A 12,249-nucleotide genomic window follows, 5' to 3' on the forward strand; every position below is an offset into this window, starting at 1 on the left:
AGGCTGAACGTGACTGTGGGCAACCCAGCGCTGCCCTCACCTGCGCAAGGTAGAGGCGATTCCCCACACTCCTCACTCACCCCGCCCCACCAGGCCTCCCGCCCCAAGTCACAAGGGAACCCGGTGGAGAAAGGATTTCCGCCTCACACGTGCGGCCCTGGGCGGGGCTGGGAGTCCCCTCTGCATCCGAGTAGAGGGCAACGATGTCCACGGAATAGGGTGTGTCCGGAATCAGCCGCTCCAAGTGCACCGTGCGGGTATTTCCGGGCACCACGATCTGGAGGAGAGGACACGCCAGATTCTGCTTGACCACAGCCCAAATGCTTACCGAGTCTTTTATTAGTCAGCATCATAATGTTTACAGTAAAAGGCTGAGCCCAGCACAGCAGAAACCACCTTCTGTGCTACCTCATGAGATCTGTCCAAGCCACACTGTTAAGGGCAATTTATCCTCAGAAATTTCCTCTCCAGAAAAGTTAGTTCATACTTGACTCTTAGTAACTTCAACTATCTCCCATTTGTGTTCATGATACAGGTTCTCAACTACAACATCCAGGGCTCATGATAGTTACCCAAAAGGATCCCAGACGTTAGATACACATAAGAAAAGGGACCACACACACACACACACACACACACACACACACACACACTGGTAAAATAGAGAGCTACTCCATGCAATGGATAAGGGCAGTACTGTCTGAATGTGTCCTACCATACACAGGGACATACAAATCAATGTTCTTACGGAACACATCTATCGCTCCTCATTTGTTTACCTTTGTTCATCGTCATTGTTTATTTTGGTAAAGACTTGTAAATTAAATTAGTCTATAAATTTACTTTCCCATAGGTGTTCTATCCCTTGTCAAATCAGTAATTTCTGATCTCAAAATTATTAATCTACTTAGAAAACTGCATAGTCCTATGGATTGAAGATAGATTGGGCAACTTGTTAAGAGCCCATGAAGGCAAACTTTAAGGTATTTTCATAACAAAGACGTGTATGTTACAACAAAAGCCCATACTGACAAGGTCTAGCAGTGATTTGCATTCACTGCTGGGGCTTTTAACTTATATAGCTAATTTGCATTTTTCCAAAATCCATTTTTGCTAACTAATCCTATAGTTAATACACCTACTTTAATTCATCAAAAGCAATCATTTAAGCATTACACATGGGCATGCCCGTGGCTTGCATCCTCACAGGCAACCAAACAGGACACAAACTTGAGACTAAGCTCATCAGGAAAGGAAGTTTCCAGGAGACCTGGTACCACACCAACTGACTTATTGCTCCGGGCCAGCAACTAGAGCAGGAGGCACAGTAAAATCTACAGCATTCTTCTGTCGAGCTCTATGACGACAGCATGACTTACAGATTCCGAGGGTCTCGAGCCATCCAGGGGCGAATACACGACACGGTACTGCTGCACCGGCCCCGGCGCCGAGCCCCAGCGAACGTCCAGGCTGTTTGGCGTTGGATTGTACACTTGGACGTTTCTTGCCAGCCCTCTCACCACTAAGGAAAGAAAAGCCAACACATATTTCTTACATCTGTTTATATATGTCAAGCTTTTGCTATCACTTCTCCAAAACTTCTACTCTGTAACAGGATAAAATACTGTCCCCCTTAAACTTCTAATTATTTACACACAAAAGCAGATTAAAATTCTCCAAATCCAAATGTAGTCAAAATTAGCCAACTATGTCCTTGGTCTATATGGAAGCAAAGTTGTTGCCAATAAAAACAAGCTAGTAAAAGTACAATAATAGGGCTTCCCTGGTGGCGCAGTGCTTGAGAGTCCGCCTGCCGATGCAGGGGACACGGGTTCGTGCCCCGGTCCGGGAGGATCCCGCATGCCGCGGAGCGGCTGGGCCCGTGGGCCATGGCCGCTCAGCCTGCGTGTCTGGAGCCTGTTGCTCCGCGACGGGAGAGGCCACAACGGTGAGAGGCCCGCGTACCGCAAAAAAAAAAAAAAAAAAGTACAATAATAGCACTGGGTTGGCCATAAAAGAACAAGGGGCAAGAGACAAGAAGCTTCAGTTTTCCAACACAGGTAATGGAGAGATAGAGAACAGGATTTTATAGCTCTGCCTTCTAGGTGAAAATGGACAACACCGATGAAGCCATCTAATTCCATCAGCTACATTCACCCATTCATTCCTTCCCATTCAACAAATAGATACTGAATGTCTTCTGTGATTGAAAGAAAAGGCAAAAGGAGGGAGAAAAGATACACTCAGTTCTCAGTTAACTGCCCCAATAGGGACTTAGAAAACATGCAAATTAAATCCATGTATTAACCCCAAACTCTAGTTTAGCCAATAACATCATCTTTCCAGATCACTAATCTTTTGCCAAAAGAAGTCGTCTGCATTTGCTCTCTTTTAGCCATCAGCAAGTGTATTTTTAAAGCCAAAGAAATATTTACAGGTATGCCCCAAAGCCTTTAAGCAGTACTAGAAAGAATTGTAAAACCACTATACGCTGATTTCTCAAGATGTTGATGGCAAATGAAAGCACACAGATTTTCAGCGCCAAAAAGCACTTCATCAGCAAAGCAGAGAAATGTGCGATCAAGTAATGTGACGAACAGATTTCAACAATTGACACTACGAAAGCCAATTACAAAACACTGCTTCACACAAATGTATAAGGCACAAAGCAAAGCTCATGAACTTTCGTGAGTGAAACAATACTGGTGATTACCTACACATTTATAAATCCTGAAATTATCATTTCAGAAGAAGAATGCCATTATAACTTTTTATTTCATACACTAAAATATTAACAGTTGGTGGTGTTTGGATGGTAAACTATGGGTAATTTTTATGTTTTTGTTCTATCATGAATTTTCCAAATGTTCTTCAATGGGCCTATATGGCCTTTACACGGAAAAGCAAAAGGTATCGTGAAAAAGCTATATTTTTCGGCCTTCTTACTTACATGTCCTTCCAGTATCTGATGTGCGTCCTCCATCACCTTCAGAATAAACGGGAACTACTGTAACAGTGTATGCGGTATCTGGCTGCAGATTCCTAAGAATGGCATAATTGGTATTCCCAGGGATTGGTACCTAAAGATTTTAATAAAATGTAAAGTATCTGAGTTGAAAAACTTGTAAAAGAAATAATACTTTGAATAATAGAATACTCAAAATATTAACTCAAGACCAAGTCAAGAAGCAAGTTCTATAATATTGGGATGTAATGATGTGCCCCCAGACGAACTGTTATAAGAGTTTCTGAAGACTTCTCTACGCTCACCCCAGGCTCCCTCTCAGAACTCCCTGGAATGATTATTTCCCCTAGCCCCAATCCCCCGCAAAAACTCTCTGATCACCCAGGCACAAGACACCAACCAACCACCCTCTGTCAAGTCCTACTAAATGCATATGAACTTCTTCAGCACTAAGGTAAGTTGGTTAACCCTTTAGCTCCACTTTGCAATCATTCAGCTACAGCTAAAACAAACATGCTTTTTTCCCTACAGGAAATAAGTACCAGTTCCTCCGGAACGCCTGCTGTGGGTGCGTAGAAGAGCTTGTACTGGCGAGGATTGCCCTCTGCGTGGTCCCAGCGAACGTTCAAAGTGCTGGTGGAAGGGTCGTACACTCTGAGGTTCCTCACGGTATTCAAAGGTTCTGAAATACACGGAAAGCACCTCACAGTGTGGTCCTGACAACCCAGCGCTCACAAAACACAGGCTCACTGATGTCTCCCCACCCCACAAATATTTGTTGAAGTCCCGAAGAAGTGAAAGAATGTCTGTGATCATCTGACACATGTCTCATCTCTCCAGAGAGATTTTGGCCCCTGAGCGGTTTTTGTTTGTTTTATCCTAGAAAGCAATAGACGTCTTTCTCCTTGAACAGAGACAGATGACTCCAAGTAAGGATATTCAAAACAATTAAGATCATTATTAACATGCATTTTAAAAGATTAGCAAAAGGCTGGGTCACCCCAGGGTTTCCAGAGAAAGATGTGATTCCATCCCCATGAACGGTATTTAAAAAGCCGTAGGAGTCTGGGTTCACTTACTGGTCTTGCCCCTTCCTGTCATGCGACCGCCTTCACCATCTGGATACAGGGAGGACACAGTGATTGTGTAAGGCGTGTCAGGCTTCAGCTTCTGTAGCAGCACACTGTTTTGCCGGCCTCCTACCATGGTCTTGAGTAAAACAGGGAGAAGTGTGAGCCTTGCTCTCTCCATCTCACTAATCTGTTAGAAAAAGCTCTTTCTACAGGGGAGCTGCTTGAGACCTTTGCCAAGATCTGGAAGCAGGTCCCACAGTGAAAGCTGAAAATATATCTTAGGGTACAATGTTAAATGTAAAATATGCACTTTCAATCATAAAAAGGAAAGGATTTTAAGCCTTAAACTGGTGACCTTAAAAAGCTATTTCAACTTGCTAGCCGCCAGCACTGTGAAATTTCATCCAAGACACATTTCACAGATCTCTTCCCCAAAAAGGCATTTATCATAAGTGAGCTGCAAAGGAACTTTAAGATAGCAAAGAATTGCACAATAGTAGAGGCTCTGCACCATTAAGTATTATTCTTACCTTTTTACAGATGTTTTTTATTTGCTTTAGAAACATATTAAAATGATTCAGCAAAAGATCTAAAGCTTTTGGTTTTCCCCCTCAAAAACTGCCCCTCTAACAGCATGAGCTGTGTAAACTACGTGACGGGACACTCTGCCAGGCCACACTCAGGATTCCAGCCTTGTGGTATGAAGCTTTTTCAATATCCTCTGATTACAGAGTTTGAAGGGTTTTATTCATTGCTTAAGGCCGCCTAGTTATCTTACTGAAAGGAAATTTGTATGATTTGTTAACGGTCTACCAAATTCAGATGTTTATGCCATACTAATTAAAATCGCATGAAAATGGCATGCTGCCCACGGATCCACATGTGGATGGTTGGTCCAGATGTTTCCCACTTAGCACGCATCCACTCAAGCAGTCTGCCTTTCAGAGGAAACCTCAGTGAAGCACTGTATTCTTCCTCAATATGGGCAAATTGAACCAGAGTGGCTAATTCAAACAAATTTAGTATTTGAGGTTATGAGAACCAAGTATCAATGTATTTGATACTTAACAAATCTGAAAGCATCCACTTAGTAGAACTAGCCTCAGGATGAAGCAGAATGGTGTGTGCCTGCTTCTCCCATCCAGCTCTCCAAAATATGCCAGCATCAGTGATTCATTACTTTATTTCATAGACTAGCGTTAAAATGCAAATATCCTTAAGAATAACAGACCTTAAGGGACTATCAGCTAATACTGTACAGAGGATCAGTTTATGAGACTCCTTCTAATTATAACAAACAGCTGAGAGACAGGAAAGAGAGACCCAGGGCAGCAGTTGGATGGTCAGTATCACCAAGAACAGAAATGCTAAGGACAAGCTTTGCCTAAATCTGGCCTGGCACAGATGAAAGTTCTGTTTCTGCCATTAAAATATCAGTCCATCAAATGTGTCTTATTTTATATAAAAGCCAGTTGATGACACTTGTATTTAGTTTACTATTGATAAACTATAAGAAATTCTTAATCCAAATGTATCACACTAAGTCTAGATCTATGGAAACCTCAACAGAGCAGCTCACAAGAGCACTAGTTCAGCTAAACCCACTTCCTGCGCAGGTTCAGAGACCTTTAACCACTGCCAGCATCTACCTCTGCTAACACCTCTAAACTGGGAAGAGGCATGACCCATTTGCTGGAGCTCAGAGAGTCAGACAATTAAAAGTTAATAACTCACTCTCTCTAAGGCAACATGAGGAAAAATCACAGCCCCCAACAGTCAACAGAATGCTAGACCTCACCAAAAGAGGGATTTGAAATAAATCAGAAAGCATCACCCTATCTGTGTAAAAATCATGCTGATTCCTGACCCAGGGTAATGTGTGCAGTTCTGGTCACACATTTCATAAAACAAAGCTGAAGAAGGTTCAAAGACAGACAACTAAAGTAAGCAAGGTAAATGGACAGGGCTCTTGTTAAATACGGGAAGGCTGGGAAGAAAAAGAAGATGAAGGCCGAGTTTACAGTCCTACAGTCCTTCTCAGGAAGCTCCATTTGGAAAAATAAAAAAGTGATAAATAGTGTAAGTTAGGTTGAACAGATACCCAGATCTAGAAACATCAGATCTAGAAGATACCTTATGACATGGAAAAAAACAGAAAAATTAGAATAATGGAAGTTTAGCAAACTCTCAACACTTGATCAAGTTAGAGATGTAAGAAATGAAAATGCAAATAGAGTCAGAAATCTAGCTATCTTCATGGATGACCCATCCCTAATAGTTTTTAAGGAAAACATGAATGCATTGAGGCACATGCCTGATGCTGTGAGGCTCCATCAGGGATGAAGCCAAAAAATTCCATCCAATACAGTAAATCTTGCAACTCTGAAAACAGTAAGTGTGACTAACTAAACGCTGGGAGTGAGAGGGGTCTGAGGGGGAGAGGGTAGAATTCATCCAAGTCACGTTTTTTCAAAATGAATTACCGTTTGTTCATTGCCTTCCCCTGCTGAAGGCTGATAGGTGATTCTGTACTTCTGCACACGACCGCTAGCAGGATCCCACTTAACAGTCAAGCTGTTAGAAGTTGCATTGTACACCTGAAGGTTCCGTGGGCCACTTTTTGGAGCTGAAAAAGGATTGTTGAGAAACAGAGTAAACAAACTGGAGAATGCCTCTCCCACAAATATGCACTGTTCCCAAGGAAATCAAGAGAGCTGTATACTTCTAGGCTTAGAACTAAATTTTTTTTAACATCTTTATTGGAGTATAATTGCTTTACAGTGGTGTGTTAGTTTCTGCTGTATAACAAAGTGAATCAGCTATATGTATACATATATCCCCATATCTCCTCCCTCTTGCGTCTCCCTCCCTCCCACCCTCCCTATCTCACCCCTCTAGGTGGTCACAAAGCACAGAGCTGATCTCCCTGTGCTATGCGGCTGCTTCCCACTAGCTATCTATTTTACATTTGGTAGTGTATATATGTCCATGCCTCTCTCTCACTTTGTCCCAGCTTCCCCTTCCCCCTCCCCATATCCTCAAGTCCATTCTCTAGTAGGTCTGTGTCTTTATTCCCGTCTTGCCCCTAGGTTTAGAACTAAATTTGACCCGATGGTAAATGATGGTCATTGACTCTCAAATGACTCCTCAACAAATAGTAGCAAAGAGCAAAGATGTTCGAGAAAGACCTGTTTAAAAGAGGCCCCAATCAACACCTTATGATTTAAAAGCAGAAGGCCTGTTTGCAATGGATTTTGTGTTATTTTTCATTCATTCATTCATTATTTGGTCATCCGTACAATCAGCAAATTAAATTCTTACCTTGTGTTGTTAAGGGTATCAAACGCACTACAAAAAACAGAATATGGGGATATATTACGAATATAGGCATAGCTCTATTCTATTCATATTAAGATAACAATGTCGTATGGAAGGCTGAACACCTACATGTGCGCTCGCTGCCACTCAGGTCGTCGCTTTCTGACTCATCAGGATAGATGGCCGTAACAGAAACTTCATAGAGAGTGTTCGGGTTCAGGTTTTCAAACACCAAAGTATTCTCATCTCCATTTAGGATGGTCTTAGGGAAAGAGGAAGAAACAACAAACCCACACAAGGTTAAGTCACCAGCTACATCATGCACTCCATGGCAGTTGGTTGACATCATTTAGCCAGATATTCCTCCTGCTTTGAGGCACGCCATGAGCTCTAAAGTCACTAGTAGGAAAGGATGCTTTTCAGGCAACAGAGGTAATGCACATTTCAAGCAAGAGTCCCTATAATGAAATGCGATTTAAAAAAAGAGAGAGAGAGAAAGAGTTAACACTACCTCCATCTTATCTGTGCTTCCAGAAGGTGCCCAGGTGATTCTGTAGAGAGACACATCAGAAGCTCCGTGATCCCAGGTCCCTCTGAAACTCTCTGGAGTCACTTCAGTTATCTGTAGGTTTGTTGGCGCTGGCACGGTGTCTGTCATGAGAAAAGGCAGGACTGGTTTTCGATGTGATCCCCAAACTTAATATAATAAAACTGCCTTGTTCTATTTTAATGGACATGGGAAAACTGGCTGACAACATTGCTTAGAGCCAAGTATCTAACCAATTCAGTTCATTTGAAAGTAAATATGAGAGAGAGCCCCGAAAACTGCAAGCATTTTATGGCTATAACAGACTACTTCCCGTCTATTAAAATGGTGATTTTTTTTTTAAAGGTACCGTTTAGTCATACTGTTCTAACACAGTGGCTCTTCATCGTTTTGTCCCTCCCACTTTTGGAGAATCTAAGGAAAACCCTGGACTCTTTTGCACAGCAGTACAGAAGCATAAACTTTAGCCCATAATATCAGAGAGTTCGTGGACCTTCATGGTCCATGAAATCTTATGATCTAAGTAATCCACGCATAAGCTTTTCCTGCAGATCACTAACCTTACACACAATGTGACGCTGACTGTATCAACTCTATTCAGAGACAGGACTAGCCCTGCAGTGCTGATAATGGCTGCAACCCCAACTAAGAGCCCTTCTGTTGACCAGGCACTGCAGCTGGTTTGCAGCACAAGCAATCTGGAACATCTGACACCAGTTCTGAGCTTTCATTGTCAATTATTTCTCTATCTCCTGGTAACCAAAGCCAACTACACAAAAGCCAGAGCCACCAAAAATTTGTTTCTAATAGTTACAATGAAAAGGCCCATTGAGATAATACCACTTTCACAAGCACAACTGCAAAACAAACCAACCATTAAGGGTGGGCTTTGGATGTATGTAAAAGTTCTTAGGAAATCTTAAGGATTAAAAACAAGTATTAATTTAGTATATTAAATGACAGGCTTTGACTAGTCCTTCTTCCTGACTTTTTCTTCCCTTTACTATTCCTTTACTTCCCTTTAAATTCCTGCTGTATTTATGAACATCTGTCAGCCTGCTCATATGGACAAGTTTTCATCTCTAGCCACTACCCTTCCAGGAAAGAACTGATGCCAAGAAGGTTATTAAAGTTGCTAAGAGATTTCACATGGTAAGAAAAGAGCAGAAGTGGATACTGTCTGAAGTTAAGGAGGAGGCTGTGAAATTTGACAAGATGCCTTGATCATGGATAGACAGCTGGGCACTGAAGGAGAAGCTTCTGAGCCTCTGGTGAGGGAGTTGCTGTATAGGAAGTAAAGTTCTGGACTATAGCACTGATCCCTCACCGCTAGTTTCCTGGGCGAGGCTGGGCAAGTCACTTAAATTCTCTAGACTTCCTGTGCTGTCCGCCATGGGAGCCACCAGCCACATGTGGCTATTGGGCATTTGAAATGTGGCATCTGAATTGAGATGTGCTAAAAGTGTAAATTAAGACACACCGGATTGCAAAAAATTACTACCAAAACATATGTGAAATATAAATAATTAGTATACTGATAAATGTTGAAATGCTAACATTTTAGATACACTGGGCTGAATAAAACACATTATGAAAATTCATTTTTCTCCTTACCTTTTCTATTTTCTAGAAAATTTTGAGTTACCTCTGTGGCTCCCATTATATTTCTTGGGAACCCTGCTGGCTCTAGACCTCAATTTCTTAACCACCATTTAATTAGGAAATGATGTGCTGAGCACTGAGTGACAAACTGGAGATTCAAAATTGAGCAAAATAAATATGTTTGTGCCTTCATGAGGAAGGGGCCAGGGGGAAGTAGAATAGATAGGAAAAGACCAACAGGCAATAATAATTGGGTTAAATACTATGGAAGCAGCATGAGAAGGAGAGAAAGCAACATCCCTTGAGGTGGCCCAGAATGGAGCAGGGAAGATGGGGCCCCTGCAGGTGCCCTGTATTCTTCCGCCTTCCCGCTGTGGAATCTCCCCTTCCTCTGAGTGCCATGTAACTCACCTTCCTTTCATGATCCCATGTATTGTTACTTTTTATCTTCACAATGGAATACTACTGAGAGCAAAGATGCTTATATTTTGTTAGCCCTGATAGTACTTAACATAGAGTAAGATCTCAAAAAAAATTGATAACTAATGCATGCTTTCCAGAGAAAACGTCCAATATGCTTTCTCCCCACCCCCTTACACACACACACACACACCCTGGTTAAGTATCTGGAAGATGAATTATGACAGTGGCTGGTAGAATAATAGGAAAGAAATTATCATAAAAGGAATGGACATAGAGATAGAAGATGGGAAGAAAATAAGTGAAAAACAATCTATGAACCCAAATATTATTAAATTCTGGCAAAAATAACATTAAGAAACGCACAGAGAACTATACTCAGTATTTTGTAATAACCTATAAGGGAAAAGAATCTGAAAAGGAATACGTATATACGTATATACATGTGCGTGTGTGTGTATAACTTTGCTATACACCTGAAACTAACACAACATTGCAAATCAACTATACAGCAATAAAAAAAATTTTTTTTAAGTAATGAAATAATCCAGTTAGTTCAGTGACACGTGCATGCAGTGTTGTTTTCCAATTATCAATAAAGCGTAAGCACAACTCACGGGTGGTTTCTTGAGCAGTCACTGGGGGAGACTCCCCCTCATCATACACTGCAGACACGCTGACTGTGTACCGGGTCTGTGAGATGAGGTCTTTAAGAGGTGTGCTGGCCCGTGACCTGTCCACCTCTACCTACAATAGAGCAGTGAACTATTTTTACAAAGTTTAATTTTGACATCCCTCTGTTGTTGGCTATATCTCTCAGCACAAGAGCATAAGAATTGTGGTACAAAAAAAAAGCAGTATTTTCCAATTTGCATAAGAGTCCAGGAATTGGAGATCATTTTTCCAAAGTGGAAAAAATGTATGTACTGAGCTGTATCTGGCACTAGTGTCTGGTAAATGATGACTGCCTAGGAATTCAAACAACCTAATCATTTCCCTCACTTCCGCATCTCCCCTCATATCACTGTGCGATTTCTTTCAGAAAAATTCTCCTGTGCATTAGCTGATTAGACCCACTGGTCACTGTACTGCTTTTGACATTGAAACCCAGAATGAAATGAATGTGTGCACAGGTATAAATTAGCTTGTGTACCACCCAAATGACCAGCACAGTCTGTAACTGGGTGCTTAGAGAAACCATTTCTAGCTTCCAAAAATGCCTCTGAGATTCTCACATTAATGCCCCTTCAGGCAAACATAAGTTTTAAACCCATTCGCTGGTGAAGCTCCTCAGTTTGCTTCCACTTTGAAGCAGGTTGTCATGGAAATAGCTCTCCATCTCAGCATCATCTCAAAAATGCTCAAAGCCAAAGGGACAATCCTCTGACATTATATTCCTACTTTCTCTATGTCCTGTTCAAGTGTCCTATCTTCCCATTCCCTGACAAACTCCCCCTCTTCTGTCCTGCATCCCCTTGCTAGCTTTCATTTTTAGAAACATTATTATGACATTTTTTAGTAATTCGTAGAATGCAGTCACCATATTAAGAATCTGCAGGAGAGCGAAATGCCATCTAGACTCTATAACTCTTTATCTACAAAGGGATGATGCTTTTAGGATTAATATCACACAGCAAAACATTTCCAAACTAAATGCAAGACAGTCCAATATATTATCAATATTCAAATAGTGCTCTATAAATATATAACGTTTCCAACACTATGTTCATAAAGTGACAAGTATTCAAAACACGTTATGCTTGTTTAGATTCTTCTGTTAAACCTACTAGGACTAAACAAATATTTCTAAACCCCTTCTAATCTCAACCTACCTCTTTGGCATCCTCTTCTGGTGTTTTGTAGCGAACAATGTATTTACGCACTTTTCCAGGTGCAGGTTCCCATAAGACGTTCATGGTGCTGTGAGTCACATCTCTGAGTTTCAGATCTCGAGGACTGGGCAAAGGCACTGGAAATGCATGAGAAATTAGGGCCAGATGTGGTTCTCAGCCAAAAAGCTCTAAAGCATCCACATAAGCTTTCAAGAAGTTGTTTGGAGAAAACTTAAAGGTGTGCAGCAAAGTAACTAAGCAAATTGGCTATGATGATAAAAGCACTTTGATTTTACCAGGTACAGCTGAATTCTTCTTAAGGAGGCTTTTTAAAAACAGGATAAATTTAAATTTTTATCACAACTCTAACTTCTCGTTTATATGTTAACTTTCTCCCACTCTATTTAAATAAGCTCTTACTTGTTGCTCAGCTATAATAAATCATAATTCACCATAAATGTACAGCTCATGTGTCTTTATCAGACATTTAAA

General features: G+C 41.2%; 1 protein-coding gene across 4 annotated transcripts in view; it reads right to left on the reverse strand.

Moving 5' to 3' along the window:
* The window catches only part of COL12A1 (collagen type XII alpha 1 chain), a 115,470-nt gene that overhangs the window by 49,475 nt on the left and 53,746 nt on the right, over positions 1 to 12,249 (reverse strand). For 3 of the 4 annotated variants that reach the window (XM_082633345.1, XM_082633348.1, XM_082633347.1), the window contains 11 exons: positions 11,754 to 11,894; positions 10,543 to 10,668; positions 7,868 to 8,007; positions 7,486 to 7,618; positions 7,360 to 7,386; positions 6,522 to 6,664; positions 4,045 to 4,174; positions 3,508 to 3,647; positions 2,951 to 3,080; positions 1,380 to 1,522; positions 148 to 277 (listed from right to left, as the gene is read on the reverse strand). In XM_082633345.1, the coding sequence (XP_082489471.1) occupies positions 148 to 277; positions 1,380 to 1,522; positions 2,951 to 3,080; positions 3,508 to 3,647; positions 4,045 to 4,174; positions 6,522 to 6,664; positions 7,360 to 7,386; positions 7,486 to 7,618; positions 7,868 to 8,007; positions 10,543 to 10,668; positions 11,754 to 11,894 (1,383 nt within the window). The remainder of the gene's footprint in view (positions 1 to 147; positions 278 to 1,379; positions 1,523 to 2,950; positions 3,081 to 3,507; positions 3,648 to 4,044; positions 4,175 to 6,521; positions 6,665 to 7,359; positions 7,387 to 7,485; positions 7,619 to 7,867; positions 8,008 to 10,542; positions 10,669 to 11,753; positions 11,895 to 12,249) is intronic. The other variant, XM_082633346.1, reaches the window with a different exon arrangement.

This window comes from Mesoplodon mirus, assembly GCF_964341445.2.
Source record: "Mesoplodon mirus genome assembly, chromosome: 10".
In the NCBI taxonomy this organism is placed as follows: Eukaryota; Metazoa; Chordata; class Mammalia; order Artiodactyla; family Ziphiidae; genus Mesoplodon; species Mesoplodon mirus.